Below are 21,345 nucleotides of genomic sequence, written 5' to 3' on the forward strand. Positions count from 1 at the left end.
GTTCCTGTCTTGCTAGTTGTTTGGCATAGGGTGTCCAGAACTGTAGCTTGCTGGTCGTTGAATGGAGCTAGATCTTAGTGTTGAGATGGAGATCTCTGGGAGAGCTTTCACCATTTGATATTATGGGGGGCCAGGAGGTCTCTGCTGGACTAATGTCCTGAACTCAGCCTTCCCACCTCAGAGGCTCAGGCCTGACACCTGGCCAGAGAACCAAGAGACTGTCAGCCACATGGCTCAGAGGAAAATGAAAGATAGAAATAAAGAAAAAATAAATAAATAAAATAAAGTTATTAAAATATAAAAACTTTATTAAAAATTAAAAAATAAAAAATAGTAAAAAAAGAGAGAGAAAGAATGAAGAGAGCAACCAATCCAAAAAACAAATCCACCAGTGATAACAAGTGCTAAAGACTATACTGAAAAAAAAAGAAAAAAGGACAGTCAGAATCCTGTGACAAATGGCAAAAACAAAGGTATACAGAGAAAATCACAGAAAGAAGCATACACATATACACTCACAAAAGGATAAAAAGGAAAATTTTTAAAAATATATATATAACAAAATAAAAAAGGAAGAGAGCAACCAAATCATTAAACAAATCTACCATTGATAATAAGCTGTAAATACTAAACTAAGATAAACATAAAACCAGAAACAAATTAGATGCAGAAAGCAAACCCCAAGTCTACAGTTGCTGCCAAAGTCCACCGCCTCAATTTTTGGATGATTCATTGTCTATTCAGGTGTTCCACAGATACATGGTACATCAAGTTGATTGTGGAGATTTTATCCACTGCTCCTTAGGCTGCTGGGGGAAATTTCCCTTTCTCTTCTTTGTTCACGAAGCTCCTGGGGTTGAGCTTTGGATTTGCCCCTCCTCTGTGTGTAGGTCGCCTGAGGGCGTCTGATAACCTTTTGGGAAATCTGAGGTCTTCTGCCAGCGTTCAGTAAGTGTTCTGTAGGAGTTGTTCCATGTGTAGATGTAGTTTTGATGTATTTGTGGGGAGGAAGATGATCTCCATGTCTTACTCCTCCACCATTTGAATGTGCTCCCCGTTGCCCATTTTCTAACTGGACTTTTTTGGGGGGTGTTTTTTGTGTTAATTTTTAACTGTTGAGCTTTGAGAATTCTTTATATTCTAGGTGATAATCTTTTGTTGGATATGTGGTTTGTTAATATTTTCTCTCAATCTATAGCTTATCTTTTTATCTTTTAAACAAGGTCTTTTGCAGAACAAAAGTTTTAAATTTTGATTAAGTCCAGTTTATCTCTTTTCCATTTTATGATTAATGCTTTTCATGTCAAGTCTAAGAACTCTTTACCTGGTCTTAGATTCCCAAAGATTTTCCTCTTTATATTTTTCCCAAAAGTTTAATATTTTACATTTAAATCTATGATGTGAGTTAATTTTTTGTAAAGGATTTGAAGTTTAGTTTAAGGTTCCAGCACTACTTGCTTAAAAGGCTGTATTTCTGCCATTGAAATTACCTTGCAACTTTGTTGAGTGTCAGTTGGAGACATTTGTGTGTGTTTATTTCTTGGTTTTCTTTTCTGTTCCATTTGGTCTATGTGTCTAACCCCCTTCCAATGTCGTACAGTCTTGATTTACTGTAGCTATATAGTAAGTCTTAAGATTGGATAGACTGAGTTCTCTTCTTTGATTATTCTTTTTCAAAATTGTTTTTGCTATTATACTTCCTTATAGTCCATGTAAGTGTTAGAATAATATTTATATGATATTCTAGATTTAATTTATATAATAGTTTAATTAAATATTAGAATAATTTTTATTCTACAAAAAGTCTTATTTGAATTTTGATAGGAACTACATTAAATCAATTTTCAATTATCAAATATCAACTTAGGAATAATTGATATCTTTAATCTGTTGATTCTTCTAATCCATGAACATGGCAAATTTCTCCATTTGTTTAGATATTCTTTGAGTTCTCCATCAGCATTTTGTAATTTTCAGGATGCAAGTTCTATATAGGTTTTGTTCTACTTACATTTAATATTTAATTTTATTTTGAGAAATTTTATTTTTAATTTTGGTGTTCACATTTTCATTGCTAGTATATACAGATATAATTATATTTTTGTATGTTTACCTTGTATCTGCTGACCCTATTGTTTGAAATTATTATTTCTAGGAATTTTTCTCAGATTTTTGGAGATTTTCTATGTAGAAAGTCATATTATTTGCAAATAGTGATAGTTTTATTTCTTTCCTTTTGATTTCTGTGGTTTTTACTTCCTTTTGTTGCCTTATTTTACTGGCTAAAACTTCTAGTATTGTGTTAAATGTGATGAGAATGAATATTGTTGCCTTATTCCCCATCTTAAAGGGAAAGCTTCTGCTTTTCAAGTGATTGGTCCATTTCATAGAACTTGTAGAATTCATGTGTGTAGAGTGGTTTATAGAATTCCCTTATTCTTTTGATGTCTTCAGGGTTTATAGTGATAGCTCCTGTTTCCTCCAAGATATTGGTAATTTTTGTCTTCTCTTTTTTAATTTTTCTTTCAGGCTTGCTAGATGTTTGCATTTTTTTCAAAGAACTGGCTCTTGGTTTCATAGAACTTCTTTATTTTTCTTCTGTTTTTTTTTTTTTTTTTTTTTTAATTTTTATTTTTTTTTAAATTTATTTTTATTTTTATTTTTTATTTTTTTTGTTTTTTGTTTTTTTTTTTTTGGAGTATAATTGTTTTACAATAGTGTGTTAGTTTTCCCTCTACAACAAACTAAATCAGTTATACATACACACATGCTCCCACATCTCCTACCTCTTGCATCACCCTCTCTCCCACCCTCCCTATCCCACCCCCCCAGGCGGTCACAAAGCACAGAGGTGATCTCCCTGTGCTATGCAGCAGCTTCCCACCAGCTATCTAATTTACATTTGATAGTGTATATATGTTCTTCTGTTTTTTATTTCATTGATTTCTGCTCTTACTTTCATTTTCTTCACTTTGCTTGTTTTAGGTTTATTTTGCTTTCACTTTTCTAGATTCTTTAGATGGACTCTTAGATTATTGGTTTGAGATGCTTTCTCTTTTATAGTGTAATTACATAAATGCTTTAAATTTTCTTCTCAGCACTGCTTTAGCAATGTCCCTAAATTTTGATATGTTGTATTTTCATTTAATTCAATTTAAAATGTTTTTTGGTCTTGACATGTCCTCTCTGACCCATTGATTATTTAGAAGTGTGTTATTTGTAGTTTCCAAGTGCTTGGGCTTTTTTCTGTTATCTTTCTGTTATAGTTTCTAATTTTATTTCATTATCATCAGAGAACACACTCTGTATGATTTCAATTGTTTTACACTTGCTGAGGTTTGTTTTTTTGGCCCAGGATATGGTTTTTCTTGGTAGATAGATAGATAGATAGATAGATAGATAGATAGATAGATAGAGATACCATATATAGATATGGTATATCTTGCTCTGTAGGTGCTTGAAATGGATGTGTATGCTAAATATCCATCTAAAATTGTGGATTTGTCTGTTTTTTCTTTCAGTTCTATCAGTTTTTACTTTATATGTTTTGCAGCTCTTTTTTTGGTGCATATACATTTAGAATGCTAGGATTTCTGGGTTGATTAACGATTTATCATTATGTAATGTCTTTCTCTGTCTCAGGTAATTTTCTTTTTTCTGAAGTCTACTTTATCTTATATTAATACAGCCATTTCTACTCCCTTTTGACTAATGTTTACATAATATAATTTTTAAAATCTATGTACTTTCAACCTTCCTATATCATATTTGAAGTGGATTTCATGTAGACAGCATATAGTTGATCACGTTTTTAAATCCACTCTGATAATTTCTTCCTTTTAATTGATATGCTTAGGCCATTTTTATTTAATGTAATTATTGATATGTTTGAGGTTAAACCTGCTTTTTAATTTTTATTTATTTATTTTTTCAGTTTGTTCTCTCTGGTTTTTACATCTCTGTTTTCTTTATCATTTTTTCCCGTGAGTTACTTAAACATTTTTAGAGCTACATTTTGATTTATTTATAATGTTTTTGATGGAATCTCTTTGTATATCTCTTTTAGTGATTGCTCTAGTTATTATATTATATATACATGACTTATCCCAGTCTGCTGATGTTGATATTTTACCAGTTTGAGTGAAGTGATGAAAACTTACCTCCCTCAAGTCCCTTTACCATATCTGTGTGTAATACAATTTTCTTAAATATTTCCTCTCCAAAAATGTTGAACCACATCAGAAATTGTTACAATTCTTCAACCACAAAACATAATTTAGGAAACATGAGAGGAGAAGTAAACTGTATTATATTTACCCATATTTTTATGCTTTCTGTCATTCTTTCTTCCTTTCTGCAGTCCCAGAAATCCTTCTTTTGTTATTCTGTTTACAGAACCTCCCTTAGTCCTTCTTTTGGGATAGGTCCATTGGTGAAAAATTCTTATTTAATCTTACTTTATCTGAAAATGATTTGATTTTCCCTTCATTCCTAAAAGATATTTTTTGCTAGATAGAGTTTTGGTTGACAGCTTTTTTCTTTGAATATTTGAAAAATGGTATGCCACTTTCTTCTGGGCTCCATGGTTTCTGATGAGAAATCTGCTGTCATTAAAAAATTTCCCCCTAAAAATAAGGTGTCATTTCTTTCCCATTCCTTTTACGTTTTTTTCTTTGAGTTTAGTTTTAGGAAGTCTGACTATGGTATATTTTGGGGTGAGTTTCTGTTGGCCTATCTATTTAGGGTACACTCATTTTCTTGAGTCTATAGTTTGCACCTTTTGTCAAATTTGAGAATTTTTCAGGCCTTATTTCTTCAAGTACTGATTTAACACAAGATCTATTGTGATACCATCCCAGAGGGAAAGGGGAGTGGTGCCTCAGTACTACCAGATGGGGATGGAAGTCCCAGCTCTTCATGTGGTTTCCCCATATATCACAGATGGACGTGAGGTGGAAGGATTTGTTACTACTTGTCAGGGATGATTGTCTCTTTTCCCTATTTGGTATTTTCTCCTACCACCCTGGTTGCACATAGGATGAGGGTAAATCTTGGGGCACTCTGTTACAGTCAGGAAAGGTAGACGTCTTGGCTCCCCCCTTGATGTTTGCTGGTATGAGTGGGGATGGGGCCACAGTTGAGGTTTTTCTTTTTTCCTGTGGTTTTTGTCTAGACTACAGCAGTTATTGCCTAAAAGTTTTCTGTCTTGGCAGGCTGCTCCTTTCCTGGCCCTTTGGCTAGAGAGAGCAGGCTTCATTGGATTGTTTTTGTCTGTATTTGTTTGTGTTTCTAGGTGGCTGGATTCTTTAGCTCTATGTCTAGGATACATGAGGCAAAAGGAAACTCAGGGAACTCAGCACTGTACCATTCCCCGTGTCCAACAGTCCCTTGCCCATCTACCTTCTTCTCTTTACTTTTCAGGGTCTTATGCTTGTCTTATACATAATTTCCAGAAATTTTGGTTGTACTTGAGGGGAAGAGTAGGGAAAAGCACATCTGCTCTATCTTCCTGGATGGTCAGCCATCATGGAATTTTTAACCCTTGTTCCTCCTGATATCATTGGTCTACAGGTTACATCTGGTTAATAGGGATGTGATCTGAGAAGAAGATAATATCCAAATCTTGATTTAAGAGATTGGTTTTATTTCCTGCCTTTACTGTACCCAGAGTGTGGAATGATTCTATTTGGCTACATGTCCTTCTCTTTTCCATCATTCCTCTTTCCCTGGACTAGAACTCTTGGGACTAGGTTGGGCAGCCAAGTAGTAGTTTCCTGAATAAATTTCTCTGAGGTGCTTGATGAGATAACTTTAGAGCCCATTTTTACCCACAAAAAATTCTACATATGGTTGCTGATAAAACATGTAATAAAGTACCTGGCCATAGTTATTGTTCCATAACTATGTTTTTTTCCCCCATGTTATGGCTACTAAAGTCCCTTTAAGTAAATGCCCCTAGCAGATAATAAATCCTAAAGTTCAAGGACTTTAAACTTTACATGTCCCAAGTCTTTTACAGACTCATTGTTTTAACATGTATATAACACACACAAAGTGCTTACATGATGTTTAGCTTATAGTGGACATTCAGTATATATAGTTGCTTTTTCTTCTCTTTTTACTTTTAAATATTGGCCATTTGTTGAAGTCTTCAGTATAGAGGTAGTACCCTCTGTTACATAAAAACACAGGCTCTTGTGTCAAGAAGCTTGGGTATCAATCTCAGCTCTGATACTCAATAATAGTGTGACTTGGGCAAGTTATTTTACATCATTCTGACTTGGTTTTCTCACCTACAACATGGGAACAATAATAGCAACTATTGAGAATTAAATGAGGTAATACTTCTAAAGAGCTCAGAAGAGTACCTTTAGATACAAACTCAATTAATGTTGTGTTTTTGTTTTTGTACTATTCTACAGCAAGAAAGTTCCTTAGAGTCAAGGGCTATGTCTTATTTAAGGTTGTATCCTCAGAACCTAGTATAGTGATTGGTACCTAATAGACAAATGTTTCAATAAACAAATGTACAGGCACACCTTGTTTTATTGTGCTTCACTTTATTGCGCTTTGCAGATATTGTGTCTTTTACACACTGAAAGTTTGTGGCAACCCTGTGTCAAGCAAGTCTAGTGGTGCCATTTTTTTCAAAAGCATTATTTTAAAATTAAGGTATGTATATTGGGTTTTTTTAGACATAATGCAATTGCACACTTAATAGACTACAGTATGAGGTAAACATAACTTTCATATGTATTGGGAAACCAAAAAAATTGTGTGACTTGCTTTATTGCAGAGGTCTGGAACTAAACCCACAATATCTCTGAGGTATGCCTATAATGAAATCCTGAATTAATTTATCTAGAGATGAAAATCTTAGAGGCAGCATAAAATCAACAATCATTTCTGACTAGTGGAGTTTCCTAGGTTCATAAGAAATAACTATGGGAAAGAGGCTCATTTTATGTGTTTCTTTAAAATTTAGCCTCAGCCCTTGCCACCATTGGGCCACCTACAGAACTGATTACTTCTGAAGTCACTGCCAGGAGCTTTATGGTAAACTGGACTCATGCCCCAGGAAAAGTGGAAAAATACAGAGTCGTGTATTATCCTGCCAGGGGTGGAAAACCAGAAGAGGTAATAAGGAGACAGTATTTTCTAACCATTATTTTCATTCTCTCAATTCTTGTACGGTAGTGAAGACAAGACAGAAATGTGTATATAAGGAGATTATTCTGTCGCAAGCATTTAAAATTATTTGACTAAAATTTGTTTCCATGTGTCTATGTTGATCTTCTATCTCTCTAGGTTATGGTATTTACATCTTCTCCTCTTACCTCCATCAAGGAACCTTCAGAACTGGTCATGTGTCCATTTCTAACACAACTTATTTTGACTTTACTTTTTTGTGATTTTAAAAATTAATGAGTTCTAAGGCAAAAGGAATCAGTTGTTAATTATCTGGCTGGAATCCCCTTTTGCTACTGATATTTTCTTTCTGCTTTGGGAGTGGTCTGAACTTTCTGCCTTAAGGAAGTCTGTGTGTTCCAAATAATGTGGTCATATAGTCCTCCAGGGTTTGGGATTTCCTGGGTGTTTGCAGAGATTCGTGCAAAAGAAAAGCTATAATAAAGCACCTGTGGCTGGCCTTTCTCATCGGTTGGCCATCACAGGAGAGAACATCTATTGCCAGATGATTGGATGGTTCCCATTTCATGTCCGATACAGGAAGTATGTTAAAATGTGATGAAATCTCCCTTTTTTGTTTTTAATTATTAATTAATTAATTAAGGCTGCGCTGGGTCTTCGTTGCTGTGCACGGGCTTCCTCTAGCTGCGTTGCGTGGGGGTTACTCTTCATTGTGGTGTGCGGGCTTCTCATTGTGGTGGCTTCTCTTATTGCAGAGCACGGGCTCTAGGTGCGCGGGCTTCAGTAGTTGTGGTGCGTGGGCTTGGTAGTTGTGGCTTGTGGGCTCTAGAGCGTAGGCTCCGTAGTTGTGGCACACAAGCTTAGTTGCTCCGCGGCATGTGGGATCTTCCTGGACGAGGGATCAAACCTGTGTCCCCTGCATTGGCAGGTGGATTCTTAACCACTGCCCCACCAGGGAAGTCCTTCCCTCTCTTCTTTTGAAGTGCTAACCTTTTGTTGTTCTAACCTCTGATTGACCTCAGCATGTTTTACAATTTTCTTCTGCATTATGGCAGGATTTATGTTTTTTGGTTTTCGGTTTTTTGTTTTCTTTTCAGTATGCGGGCCTCTCACTGTTGTGGCCTCTCCCGTTGCGGAGCACAGGCTCTGGACGCGCAGGCTCAGCGGCCATGGCTCACGGGTCCAGCCGCTCCGCGGCATGTGGGATCCTCCCAGACCGGGGCACGAACCCGTGTCCCCTGCATCGGCAGGCGGACTCTCAACCACTGCACCACCAGGGAAGCCCTGGTTTTTGTTTTTTTTAAGTGTTTGAGTAGATTCTAGAGGTTTAAATCATCTGGACTTTAAAAAAAAAAGAAAATCAGAGTGCTTCCAATAGCTCTATCTTTTCCATTACTAATAAACCTTTTAAATGCTTCCTAAGGCTCCATGGAAAAATGTCACATGTCAACTGTTACTAAATGGATGTGATTAGGATAACAATTAGCTCGGGAATGACACAGTTTCCATTAGATGTGAATTAGTAAGGTACTTTTGGACATATTCCTAAAAGGTGGGTCACTTCATGTGAGAATTCAAGGGGAATTGACTGCCACAGTGGAAAAGAGGATGTGGTGCAAATAAGAAAATATTCAATGAAAGGTTCTTGCTAGAGATATTTTTGCTTTTGGATTTCCAGTCTACATGTGAGATATTCCATTTTCTCATTCCTCAAACTTCTTTCAACAGGTGGTGGTGGATGGAAGCGTATCTTCCACAGTATTGAAAAACCTGATGTCTTTAACTGAATATCAGATAGCAGTCTTTGCAATATATGCTCATACTGCTAGTGAAGGCCTTCGGGGAACTGAAACCACACGTGTGTATTGAATTGTACCCACTTCTGATTCTGTATGACATTGCTCAGGTGGCTTAGTTGTGCTGTACGTAGTACTGGCCCATGCTATATTTGCAGTTTTCAGGTGCCGTATATTGGGAGGGATATTATAAAACTCTGGTATGTTTAGGAGAGAGAAATCTTAGTGATGAAGTGTGCAAAATACATTTGTTCATTTAATAAGCAAATATTTAGTGAATTCTTATTGTAAACTAAGCAGTGGGCTTGAATTTGTCATTAGAAATAGAGAAGGAGCTCTGTAGCTCTCCTGCCTGGTAGAATATTAGGGAAAATACATTACATCTGTTTTCTTTATGAGTATCACTGTAATTAAAACTTATGAATATGAGTCAGTCATTCCTTAACTGAGTAAGATCATGATCACACACACATATATACAAGCACACATGTTCAGAGAATCCTGGGAAGAGATCATCTTAAGAAACTTGATCACCCACTCATTTAGTTATTTCAAACATTCATTGAGTCCCCGTTACATGCCAGGTAGTATATAAAGTTGATCTAAAAACTCTGCCTCTGATAGACCAATAACAAGGTGCCAGGCTTTATGATAATCACACTCCCCTTCCAACACATTATTGGATTTATCCCTGAAAGCAATTTGTAAGGCAGGTGTTAATACTCCTGCTTTGCAGAAATATTTTTTAGCAACAATCCCTGCCCTTAATAAAGTTTTAGACTAGCAAAGGAGAAAATGCAACCCAAGGATATACAAACAAATCAGTGCAGTGAAGTACTACGGGCACGCCAGTAGAAGTATGATAGGGAACTGCGCCTGTAAGCAAAGTCCTGAACTTGACATTGTGGTTGGGAGTGCAAGCGGGACCTGGAATTATATCTGAAAACAACATTTCATAGTTTTCATTGACATTGTTTAAGCCAGGAACTTGCAATTTCTTCTTAATCCCTTTTTCCCTACCTCTCCAATATGGCAAATCCTATTTCTTGATTATTTTATTTTTCTCAAACCCTATTGTTACTGACAGTCATGTTTCCTCACTGTCTCTGATGGAATGTGTTGATGAGTATCTATTTATTCATGTATTTGTTCATCCAGCCCCCCCATTCTGTCATTTATTAAGTGACCCAACAACTATTTTTAATGGCTGCTGCAGGTCAGACACTGTGCTTGGTAATGGGTATAAAACAATGGTCAGAAAAGTCTCCCTACTCTTGACTGGCTCCCAGACAGATGTGCGCATCACTGTAATGTGATATAAGAAGCTGAAAGGTGTCATTCCTGCTCTTAAACATTCATTATGTTTACCTTCCCCACGGGGGCTTATATGGCCATGTGAACAGATTCAAGGACAAAAATTACCTGAAACATATGTTTAGTTTTAGACCCTAACATATAGATAGATACCTTGAAATAAGCAAGCACACTGATTAATGGCTGACCATTGAAAAACAACTCCTCTTGCAGTTGCTTTACCTATAGCTTCCGACCTTGAACTGTACGACGTGACTGAGAACAGTCTGAGGGCGAGATGGAACCCAGCGGCTGGAGCGTCAGGGTACCTGATCCTTTACGCTCCTCTCACGGAAGGCCTGGCTGGGGATGAAAAAGAGGTAACTGCATGCTCCCTACCAGAGTCCTAGAACTTTTGACTTCCTTAACATAGTTTGGTTTGTTAAAACATGCCTCTTTTGACAAGAATCTTTAGGGCCAATAATATGGTGATTCTAGTATCAAGAACAGAATATTGGTGACATGTGTTCTTTTATTACCAAGGCTTAGACGGTTTTTGCCCACTTGGATTTAATGTCGATCTGAATTATTTTGGTGGAAGGGAAACTTTAAAATGATGCTAAAAAGACACTAAGCTTCACCAGGAAAGAGAAAAATTAAAAAGATAGGAATACCAGTTCACACCCAATAGATTAGCAAAGTTTTTCAAGTCTGATAATACTACGTATTAGTGAGCATGTGGGAAGACAGAAACATTCGTGTAAACCGGTGTGTCAATTGGTACAGCTGCCTTGGAGAGTAATTTGAAATATTTCATCAAGTTAAAGATATATGCAAATTTTTAGGTATGCATCATAGAGAAACATCCTCCAAGGACTTTTCAATGCAGGCACTCGGTCAGAACAAAATATTGCAAACAACTGCCACATTCATCAACAGAATGGAAAATAATGGCATATTTATACAAAAGAATCTCATAAGGGAATTAAATAATATGAACGCTGTCTCTGTATTTCAACATGGCTAAAACTTGAAACCTAATATTGCCAGGGAAAAAACTGTAAAAATATTACACTGAATGGTCCATTTATGCACATTGTTAAACATACTGAACCATATATTACTTATAGATATATTTGTATGTATGCAGAAGTAAAAAAAATGTATCAGTGAGATACACTTCAACATTAGGGTAGAGGTGGTGAGAAGGAGTTTGTTTTATTTGACTATATAGTGCTTTTTAAAATAAGATCTGATGTGTATATGACAGAATGTTGTTATTTATTAAATTTGGGTGGTGGGTGCATCAGGGAATATTACGTTGTTTTCTCTACCTTTATATTATATACACTGAGATATTTCAAAATTAAACATTTTAATTTGACCATACCCCCGACAGTTGTATGACAGGGGACAGTCTATGGAGATGTTTTTCCTCTTCCCCAAACAAAAATAAAACCCTTCCTGTCACACAGTTGTCACACACTGAGAAAGTTGGCTACTTTGACCCCCAGGGTCAGAAAAATCATCCCCAAATCAAGAAGCAAATTGCCGATTTGGGCATCAAGGTGGGTTGAACTCTTTGGACTCCTGGAAGGGACTTGCAATCCAAGTGGAGAAGCCCCTCTGTTGAATGGGGCAACACTGGTCTGGCTCCATAGGATTTGCAGCAAAAACTGGGCATCCAGTCAGAGGACTGGTGAGAATTAGCCAAGCGGTGAAAGATGCCCTCTTGGCATTCCGCTCTCAGCATGCTGCCTGGAACTTACTCTCTTCGTAGAGACCATTTCTGATTCATCTCCACCCATGCTCCTCTGGGGACCAAACATTTGACACTGTCATTCTGGCTGCAGCTGCCACTGGTCCAGATGTAAAGAGTGATCCTAAAAGAGCATGCACAGTACATTCAGTTTTACATGGTTTCATAGTTTCTGGTTCTAATATAAAATAACATCAGACAATGAAAAAAATTATGGCTTGAAACCTGTTTGATGAAGGGTTTGTGAGGAGGCAGAGGCTTATTACATAAAGTCTCACCTGTATTCAGCTGCACTCTGATCAGCATGAATAATACACATTGGCAAACGATCTGATAATGTGTGTTCTTTTCAGATGAAAATTGGAGAGACCCACACAGATATTGAGCTGAGGGCGTTGTCGCCCAATACGGAATACACGGTCACAGTTTATGCTATGTTTGGAGAAGAGGCCAGCGACCCTGTTACAGGACAAGAAACAACATGTGAGTGGTTCAGTCACTCAGATGAAATGCTGTAATAAAAGCCCAAACAAATATGGGGATTCTGAATTAGAAATACTGGCTTAGGTTGAACCTTGTAAGAGCTCATTGTAATGTAAGAAAATGTCTAATTTATTTAGGGGAAGGAAGTGTATTTCTTCTCGTCTTGTTGTTATTGAGTCACATGGATTCTAGAACTGAACTGTGGCATCCTCTAGATGATGCCACCAGGGTCCTTGTCTAAATCCAAATGCTAGAGCAGAATATGGGGGGAAAATATGGGCTTTGGAATCAGAGCAGCCAAGTTGTGGATCCCAGCTAAAGTCATACTTTGGGTGGGTGACAGTGGGCAAGTGATGGAGCATTATTGAGCCTGTGAAAGGAGGAACAATAACCTTATAGCGTGTGGTTGATAGAAGATTAAATACAGTAATACAAATGAAAGTTATTATACGTAGTTACTCAATATTTTTTTTTTACTCCCACTCATACCAAAATTCACACTTTTTTTCTGAAAATGTTTGATGTCCTCCTGATCTCAGACTATTATTATTACAATTAATTTTTAAAAATTGAGTAAAAATTGTATTGGCAAGCCTAATTGGGGTAAATGTAGGGAGTTCATAATATTTTTAAGAGTTGTAATTATCTATTTGAAAATCTGATATAGAGAAAATGCTACCCTGCCAAGCTAACAATGTTTTGTCACCTACGATTAAAAATAGGGGTCTATTCATTGTGTTTGGAATAAGAAAGGGGAAGGAGATGGGGTCTCTCACATCACTCTGAGCCTGGAAGGAGGTGAATAGCACCATTTCTACTGTGCTTTTGTATTGAAGATTCTACTTTAGAAACATACCAAGAAATTTAATGATAAGGAAATTTTCTTTGTATCCATTCTTTGTTAGTCGACGCTACGTTGTCTTGCTCTTCAGAGGAAGACCGGTGTAATTAAAACAACAAACAACACAACTGGGAGAGCCCAAGAAAGAAGGAGAAAAGAAATAAGTCAGAAAGCATCTAATATATCACTTAAGTCAATTTCGGGACTCTGTAGATTTGGAAGGAAAACTTTTCCCAACCACGCATCTCTTTTTCACTCAGAATACTCATTTGTTTATTCAGGTTTCCTCCACTCTTTGAAAGTAGTGTTCCCGTGAAACCTTTTGCAAGCCGAAGGACATAAAGCAAAGAAGCAATTAATTTTAGGACACATCTTGCTAATGGATGCACAAAATAAATCAAGATAAAGCATAGATGCTCACAGACAGAGTTCAAAGCTGTGGCGGCTTGATGCTGAGATGCTGAGTGTAGTTTCCAGGGGAAGCTTGGCGGGGCCGCCTTTGCTGGCTGGGGTGCACGCTGTCTCCATAACGGTTTGCTGCAAAGCAAAGCCTGAATGCTATTTTTGCTTTCACCTTTTTTTATAAAAGCAAAAATCCTCTTTAGATTTCTTTCAGTTAGTGAAACCTTCCGTTAGATACTAATGTTGGTCCTTTGCAAGAGCAAAGTGGCCTAAATTGAACTTTCAAAAGGCAGATACTTGTAGTTTTTAAAAGTGTCCGTGACTCTTTCCCATTAGTAGTTGATTTTTTTTAAAGTCCTAAAAATGATATCCTGGCTACCTGTTCCTGAGACTGACACTTTTATGCACTGAGGAAACTAGAGATTGTTCTACTATACTGCCAAGAGTAACTGAGCTCCAGAAAAATTTAGAGCTAAGTGTGCGCAGCACTTAATCACATTGCTTTTCTCTCTCCTACACTTTCTTTCTAGCCCTTTAAGTATAGAGAGTCACCAAGTCCTATAGGTTCTTTATTACCATATAATCAGTACATATTGAATTAATGAAAGGGTTAGCTTTGGGGGTGAGGAAACATCATGCTTATGGCTACAGCTGACAATTGTCATGATTTATCTCCGAGGTTGTTACTCTGCTGGTTCTATCGGCACAGGCTCTCAAATCAATTGATCAGTTGCCTGGGTTAAATTCAAACTGCTCTTCTGCTTCTACTAACTATGACCTTGGCCAAGTTACCTCAGTTTCATGATCTGTATAATGGGGCTAATTGTAACTCTATCCTTGCTGTCTAAAGTAAGGATTTAATGAGATAACGTGTTACATCTCAGGCTCATAGAAAGCCTACAGTCAATCTTAACAGTTGTTTTTTTACTGTAAACCTGTAAAAAACTCAGGAAGCCCTCAAAGATTATTGACAAATTTTATCTGTTGACTCAGAAAGGGCTCCTTCAAGAAGTGCAAAAATCTTTGGAATTGGTAGTCAGGAATCTGCAGAAATATTAACACCTCTTTAAATACTTTTAAAGCCACAGCAAAGTGTTTATTTTTATCTAGTCTCACAAAGCCAGCGGAATGTATCCAGGGCGAGACTCCTACTCGTTGATTCAAGAAATATTTATTGAGAACTTGCAATACTGGGGATAAAGAGGGGAACAAAATTAAACCAAGTTCTGCAATCCCCTGAGATTATAGTATATTCGAAGAGAGAGACAAGAGACCAATAAATGTGCAATAAAAAAAAAAAAAAAAGAATCCAGGAAGGGAGTTAGATAGTATTGAGGTGGAAGGATTATTCTACATAAGGTGATCATGGAAAGCTTCACTGAGAAGGGGACACATGTTCAGAAACCTGAATCTTGGATGACTCCAAGGTTTTTTTTTTTACTAAGCAAAGAACTTTATTCATCTTTGTTTCAAACTTTATTCCCAGGCTTCCTCAGCTTAATTAGCTGCAAAGAATGAATTGTACGTAAGCAAAAACTGAAAAGAGCTGCAGTGTCCAGGGGCTTGGGCTTAAAAATATTGGAGATCTAGATTTTATCAGATCCATAAACAAAATTTTAAAAAGCAGTCATAATATAAAATAGCAGCTCCCAGTAACTTCTTCAGGATTTATCTTCTTCAGAAGTTGACTCAATTCCGTTTGCTTCATTCTTGGAAAAGCCTCATTAAAATTCTCCACCAGACCTGGAACTTCATCCTCGTCCTCCACTCCAGTGGCAAGTGGTGCTTTTCCATCCACAGATTGTTTGGGCAGAGCTTCAGCCAGTCTTCTTAAACCGGTCAGGCTGTCTGCAGCAAGCTGGTTTAAGATGCTGGGTAGCACTTTTGTCAGCTGCTTTGTCTCAGCGTGGCCTGTAATGGTGACAGTGTTTGCTGCCAGAGATGCCGGAACTTTAGGATTGTTAAAGCGGATCACTGTCCCCTGGTTTGTGAACATATTCACCTCTTCAATACCAGAGATATTGTTCACCCCTAACTTCTTTAAAGAGAACTGAAGTCCTTTGTCTTCTGCAGTGGCTGTTCTGTGAACCACCTTCTTCTTTCTGCGAGCAGTTCCTTTCCCACCAATGCGCACTTGTGCCTGCAGTTGGGCGAGTTTCTCCCGGTTCACGATAGTTTCTTTCATCTTGTTGGAGCGGAAATGGGGCCGCGCGGGGGACTAGGGTTGGCGCTCAGGGGGGTCTCGGGCAGACCAGCTGAGATAAGGCGCGCACACACGCGGGGAGGCAAGATGGCAGCTAGAGGGAGCGACTCCAAGGTTTTTGGCCTGAGCAATGGGAGGCATGGAGTTTTCATTTGTTCCGAGGAAGAGACTGAGAGAGAAGACTGGGAGAGGTGGTAGGAGTCAGTGGTTCGGGTTTGGACTTGTTAGGGTGGAAATGCGTAATAGATACTCATGTGGAGACGGCAGATGGGAAACCATTTCACATATGGGAAACTGTGGATCAGAGGAGTAGAGTGACTTTGCCAGGATCTGATGCTAGTTGAATGCAATAGCTAAGATCTAATTTCAGGTGTCCTGGTTTTTGATCCATTAGGTTTTTTATTTGTATCAGCCTATAATAATAGCTTTGACTAGAAAAGAAAGGCACAGAAGATTTACCTGCACCTCATTTACTTCTAAGAATGTGTAATTGGTTGCTGCTATTCATTCTCTACAAGGAAAACTTTTGTAGATGTGTTAATGTTCTTTATTATCAGTTATTATCTGGTTGAAATTTTTTATATGTAAGTAGTTCAGAAGTCAGAGGTGCTGTGTTTTGGGAGTCTTTTTTACATGTATGTTACTTAAAATTTTATTGATTTTTTTATTCCGTTTACTGCAAAGTGCCCTTAAGTCCACCCAGAAACCTGAAAATCTCCAGTATTGGCTCTAACAGTGCCCGGTTAGCGTGGGACCCAACTTCAAGAAAGATCAGTGGTTATCGGATTGTATATAACAACGCCGACGGGACTGAAATCAATGAGGTAAGCTGTGGAACAGGATGTGCGTTTTTCCAGTGGTTGGGTCTTAGTTTTTTATGGCTATGTAATCGATCATCCCAAAACACAGTGGCTCAAAGCAATACTAATTATTTATTTTCTCTTGTTGTTTCTGTGGGTCAGGAATTGGAGTTGGGTGTGTAGTTCTGGCTTGGGGTCACTCTTGAGACTGTAGCCAGGTAGCGGCTGGAGCTGATGTCATCACAGCAGCTTCCATGTTCATGTCTGGTACCTGGTCTGGAGAGACTGGACCAGCTGGGAGTTGGAGTGGCTCTCTATATCTCTAAGTAGAGTCTTCACGTGGTCCCTTCAGCATGACAGCTTTAGGGGAGCTGGACTTTTTACCTGCTGGCTCAGGAGTCCCCAGACGTATCCAGAGAGACAGAGAGAGTGCTGGGTGAAAGCTGTGTCACCTTTTGTTACCTAGCATCAAAAGTCACAGAAATACCACCTCCACCACACTCCATAGGTAGGAGGTACCACAAGTCCCTGCATGGATTCAAGATGGGGAGAAGCATAGTGCCAAGCTATGGTGGGAGGCAAGGGGGATGGGAGATAGATATTGACACAGGCATCTTTGGAAAATACATATTCATATACATATTCTGCCCCAGCGAATAGGGATAAGGAAGTATGTATCTCCACACAAGTAGTAAACTAGAAATATCAGTGTTTTACAGGTTATCCCTCTGCTTTTTAGTAAATCGACATCTGAAAGACACTAGTTCAATGAGCTTACATTGAAAACTGAATCATTCAGGTTTTGTGTGGGAAGATACTTTCAAATAATAGAACTTATTGAAACCCATGAAGATACAGTATTTTGCACTCAATGACGAATACTCTTCAGAAATTCTTTCCTTGGAAATATATTCTAGCAGGCTAGATAGCAAAGTTATTTTTATTTTTTTTTCTTATCTTGGTCCAAGAAGCTAAGACAACAAGGGAAATATGTTGGATTACATGATTTCTATTTTCTGACCAAATAAAGCAAATATTTTCATATGCAGAGACAAACTTTTTCCTACAAGTAAATCCAAGCAATATTTTGCGGAATGTGCCATCATACGGGACACTAGGTAACGAATGGACAATAACTGCACATTTGCTAACAGTACAGAAATACTGTTCAACATCTTTCATTAAATCTTCAAAAATCCTGAGGGCAAATAATTCTGACGAAACTGGAATCTTTAGACTAGCTGCTTTGCTTTTGAAGATGAGATCCTGGAGTAGAAAAAGAAGGAAGTCAAAAGCACCAAGCTATCAGTGTCTCTGTTATCACCGATAAATAAACTACTTTCCCGAGGGTTGCAAATTCAGCTGTGTAGGAAGGTTATGCAGATAATGTAAATGAGTGCAGAAATTGTCACACCTGCAAAGAAATACAGTCTCACCTGTTTTTCTTGAAATATGAAGCTACCTTAGGTTCTATTTCATATTCCCATTTTGGGGACATGCGTGTAGAAGAAATTCTCTACTGAAAGACAACAATGAATGACAACAGACAATGGGTTACAGTGACACGGGTGCTGGGTGTGGTGGGGACTACACTGCCAGGGAGTTTGTACATGTTCATCCAAGAAGCAGCAGGTGTCAGCTCCTGAGGATGGTTGCTGCACAGAAATCTAGCCGGGGGCTGCCAGGTCTTGTTCCCCTTGACTATGTGACCAAGGATTTTTATTTCTATGTGAAACTTGCCAATTTTAAAATGTTGACTCATTGAACAATTAAAGTAACATAACAACTGTAGTTACTAGCATATTTTTTCACTGCGAAATATTCTTATTTGGTGATAATTTTTCATGAAACAAAAATAAGTTGTCATATATATGTAAATATGAGTTACATTATCTAAATATATTTATATATTTTTATTGAGGTGTAATTGACATATAACATGATATTAGTTTCAGGTATACAACATGATTTAATATTTGTATTCACTGTGAAATGATCATAATAGGTCTAGTTAACATCCAGTTAAAAAAAATTATAGGTGTTCTGGCCTCTCATGGCATTTTACATTATTTGCCTTTATACATAATGACCCCAGACTAATAATATATTTGTTGAGACATACGTGTGCTTTTCTGCAGTGTTTTTCAATCTTGGGAGTGGGCACTTGCTATTTCTAATTTGTATTGTGCTGGGAAATTAGAAAACTATGTTTGATAAAACTGAATTTAAAATATGAGTAAATAGACCACGAATAAAAATCTGAGAACATTTTATTTGAGTAAAATGCATAAACACTGTGTAGATTTTGTAGCATTTCCATTTTGACTGGTGTGTGTGTTCTTAATTCTTAATTGTTAACCGTGCAACTGAGACTAAAGGTTGCTGGATAAGTGTCTTATATAAGTCAAATATTACTTTACCTAGTTTTGGAATATATGATTTTAAGGGTGAATATTCCTACCATATTTTGCTTTACTTCTATTAATTTAAGCTTTTATTTAAAGATAATGCTACAATTGGATTTTTAGGAAATTCCCAAAATATTCTGGAAAGAATTTCAAAATGTTCCAACTAAAATCTACTTACTATGTAACATGTAATTGATTATAAAAGCTTTGTTTTCTACTCAATTCCTATTTCTCTGCTTCACTTCCTCCCATCTTCCCTCCTTCACTTCCTCTTCCTCCTCTGTGTCTTTTCTGCATGACGCCTCTCCCTAACTTTTGGAGACCAAAAAAGAAAAATAAAACAGAGCACTTAAACAAATGCTGCTGCTACTGATGATGATGATGTTGATGATTATGATGGTGATGGTGACGATGATGATGGTGATGATGGTGATGGTGATGAGGATGATGGTGATAGTGGTAATGATGATGGTGATGAGGATGATGGTGATGGTGATGATGATGATGATGGTGATGGTGATGGTGATGAGGATGATGGTGATGGTGGTGATGGTGGTGAGGATGATGGTGATGATGGTGATGATGATGGTGATGGTGATGAGGATGGTGATGATGGTGATGGTGGTGATGGTGGTGATGGTGGTAATGATGATGGTGATGAGGATGATGGTGATGGTGGTGATGGTGATGAGGATGATGGTGATGAGGATGATGGTGATGATGGTGATGGTGATGAGGATGATGGTGATGATGGTGATGGTGATAATGGTGATGGTGGTGATGATGGTGATGGTGATGAGGATGATGGTGATGGTGGTGATGGTGGTGATGGTGGTAATGATGATGGTGATGAGGATGATGGTGATGATGGTGATGGTGGTGATAGTGGTAATGATGATGGTGATGATGGTGATGATGGTGATGATGATGATGATGATGATGATGATGATGGCAGCTAACACACATTGAGTGCTAAACCTGAGACAGCCTCTGAGATTTTTACAGAGAGCACCTTGTGCAAGTTTTATAGAAAAAAATGTTGCCAAATCCTGACCTGTCAAACTGCAGGAAGAAGTCATCTCAGATAGCATGTACTGTGAAAAGATTTGGGGAAAATGTTCAAACATGATGGAGAACTAAAGTGCTGCCATTTGAGTTGTATAAATGAAAGGCCACAGTTTTTAGACTCTGAGAGACAAGACCAGCCCCCTACAGCAATGACTCAACAACAGAGCCCAGAGCAGAGCCCAAGTCCCTCGTTCCTCATCAAGGATTCTCTTCATCCATCCTAGAATAGGCTGAAGTGAAGTTTTTGCTAGATAGTTTGAAAAATTTTTCTCAAAAATCGTTGCATAACAATGAATCATAGTCATTTGTTACCATTTTCCCAAATTCTTCTCTTACATCTTAAAAGTACTACCAATAAAATGAGTTCCAGAACTTAATCTAAAACATAATATGATAATAAGTAAAAATAAATGATACCTAGAAGTTTTCATTTGATGAAATAAAATGATCAATAATTAATGCATAAAATATGGTCTGTTCAGCATCAAATAAAATGCTCTTAATAAACTAGATCTTTTCAACAGATATATATATATATCTGTTGAAAAATATATATAAATATATATATTCAATATATAATGTTCAAAATACATATGCTTTTACATATATATGTGTGTGTATATATATGTGTATATATATATATATATATATATATATATACATATACATATATATACACATATATATAAGTATAGCAAGGCCTAACTATTCATTCCAGTTAATAGTTTTATGTCTCCAGGAAAGTTGGTTAAAGTCTTTGGGCCTCAGGTTCCTCACTTGTAAAACAGTCATTATAAATACCTAGTGTTTGATGGGGGATAAGGAGGCTAAATAAAACAATGAATGTAAGGTCCTTGGCACATTATCAGTGCTCAGTAAATCTTAGCCATTACGATTCAAAACAACAGAAAGCAATAGGAAATATAGTTTAGAAGAACATCTTGAACTCATATTTTAAGTATTTGTCTTTTCTATGAGTTTAAATAATGGAGCCATACTGTAAATAGTATTTACAAACGGAGAATTTAGAGCGTGAAACACTTGTGTTTAAGTTTTAGGAACTAGCTGGCTTTCCCTTGGGCAAGTTCCTTAACTTTTTAGAGTCTCATTTTTCCCATCTTCCACTTAGGGGTAATAATGAGC

General features: G+C 37.3%; 1 protein-coding gene and 1 pseudogene across 5 annotated transcripts in view; one reads left to right on the plus strand and one right to left on the minus strand.

The window, feature by feature from the left end:
* The window catches only part of COL14A1 (collagen type XIV alpha 1 chain), a 242,324-nt gene that overhangs the window by 78,600 nt on the left and 142,379 nt on the right, over positions 1 to 21,345 (plus strand). For all 5 annotated transcript variants that reach the window (XM_067017540.1, XM_059043433.2, XM_059043430.2 and 2 more), the window contains 5 exons: positions 6,986 to 7,137; positions 8,878 to 9,007; positions 10,473 to 10,618; positions 12,351 to 12,480; positions 16,611 to 16,750. In XM_067017540.1, the coding sequence (XP_066873641.1) occupies positions 6,986 to 7,137; positions 8,878 to 9,007; positions 10,473 to 10,618; positions 12,351 to 12,480; positions 16,611 to 16,750 (698 nt within the window). The remainder of the gene's footprint in view (positions 1 to 6,985; positions 7,138 to 8,877; positions 9,008 to 10,472; positions 10,619 to 12,350; positions 12,481 to 16,610; positions 16,751 to 21,345) is intronic.
* LOC131744114 (transcription factor BTF3 pseudogene) lies at positions 15,158 to 16,023 on the minus strand (annotated as a pseudogene).

Source organism: Kogia breviceps, chromosome 17 (assembly GCF_026419965.1).
Source record: "Kogia breviceps isolate mKogBre1 chromosome 17, mKogBre1 haplotype 1, whole genome shotgun sequence".
Lineage (NCBI taxonomy): Eukaryota > Metazoa > Chordata > Mammalia > Artiodactyla > Physeteridae > Kogia > Kogia breviceps.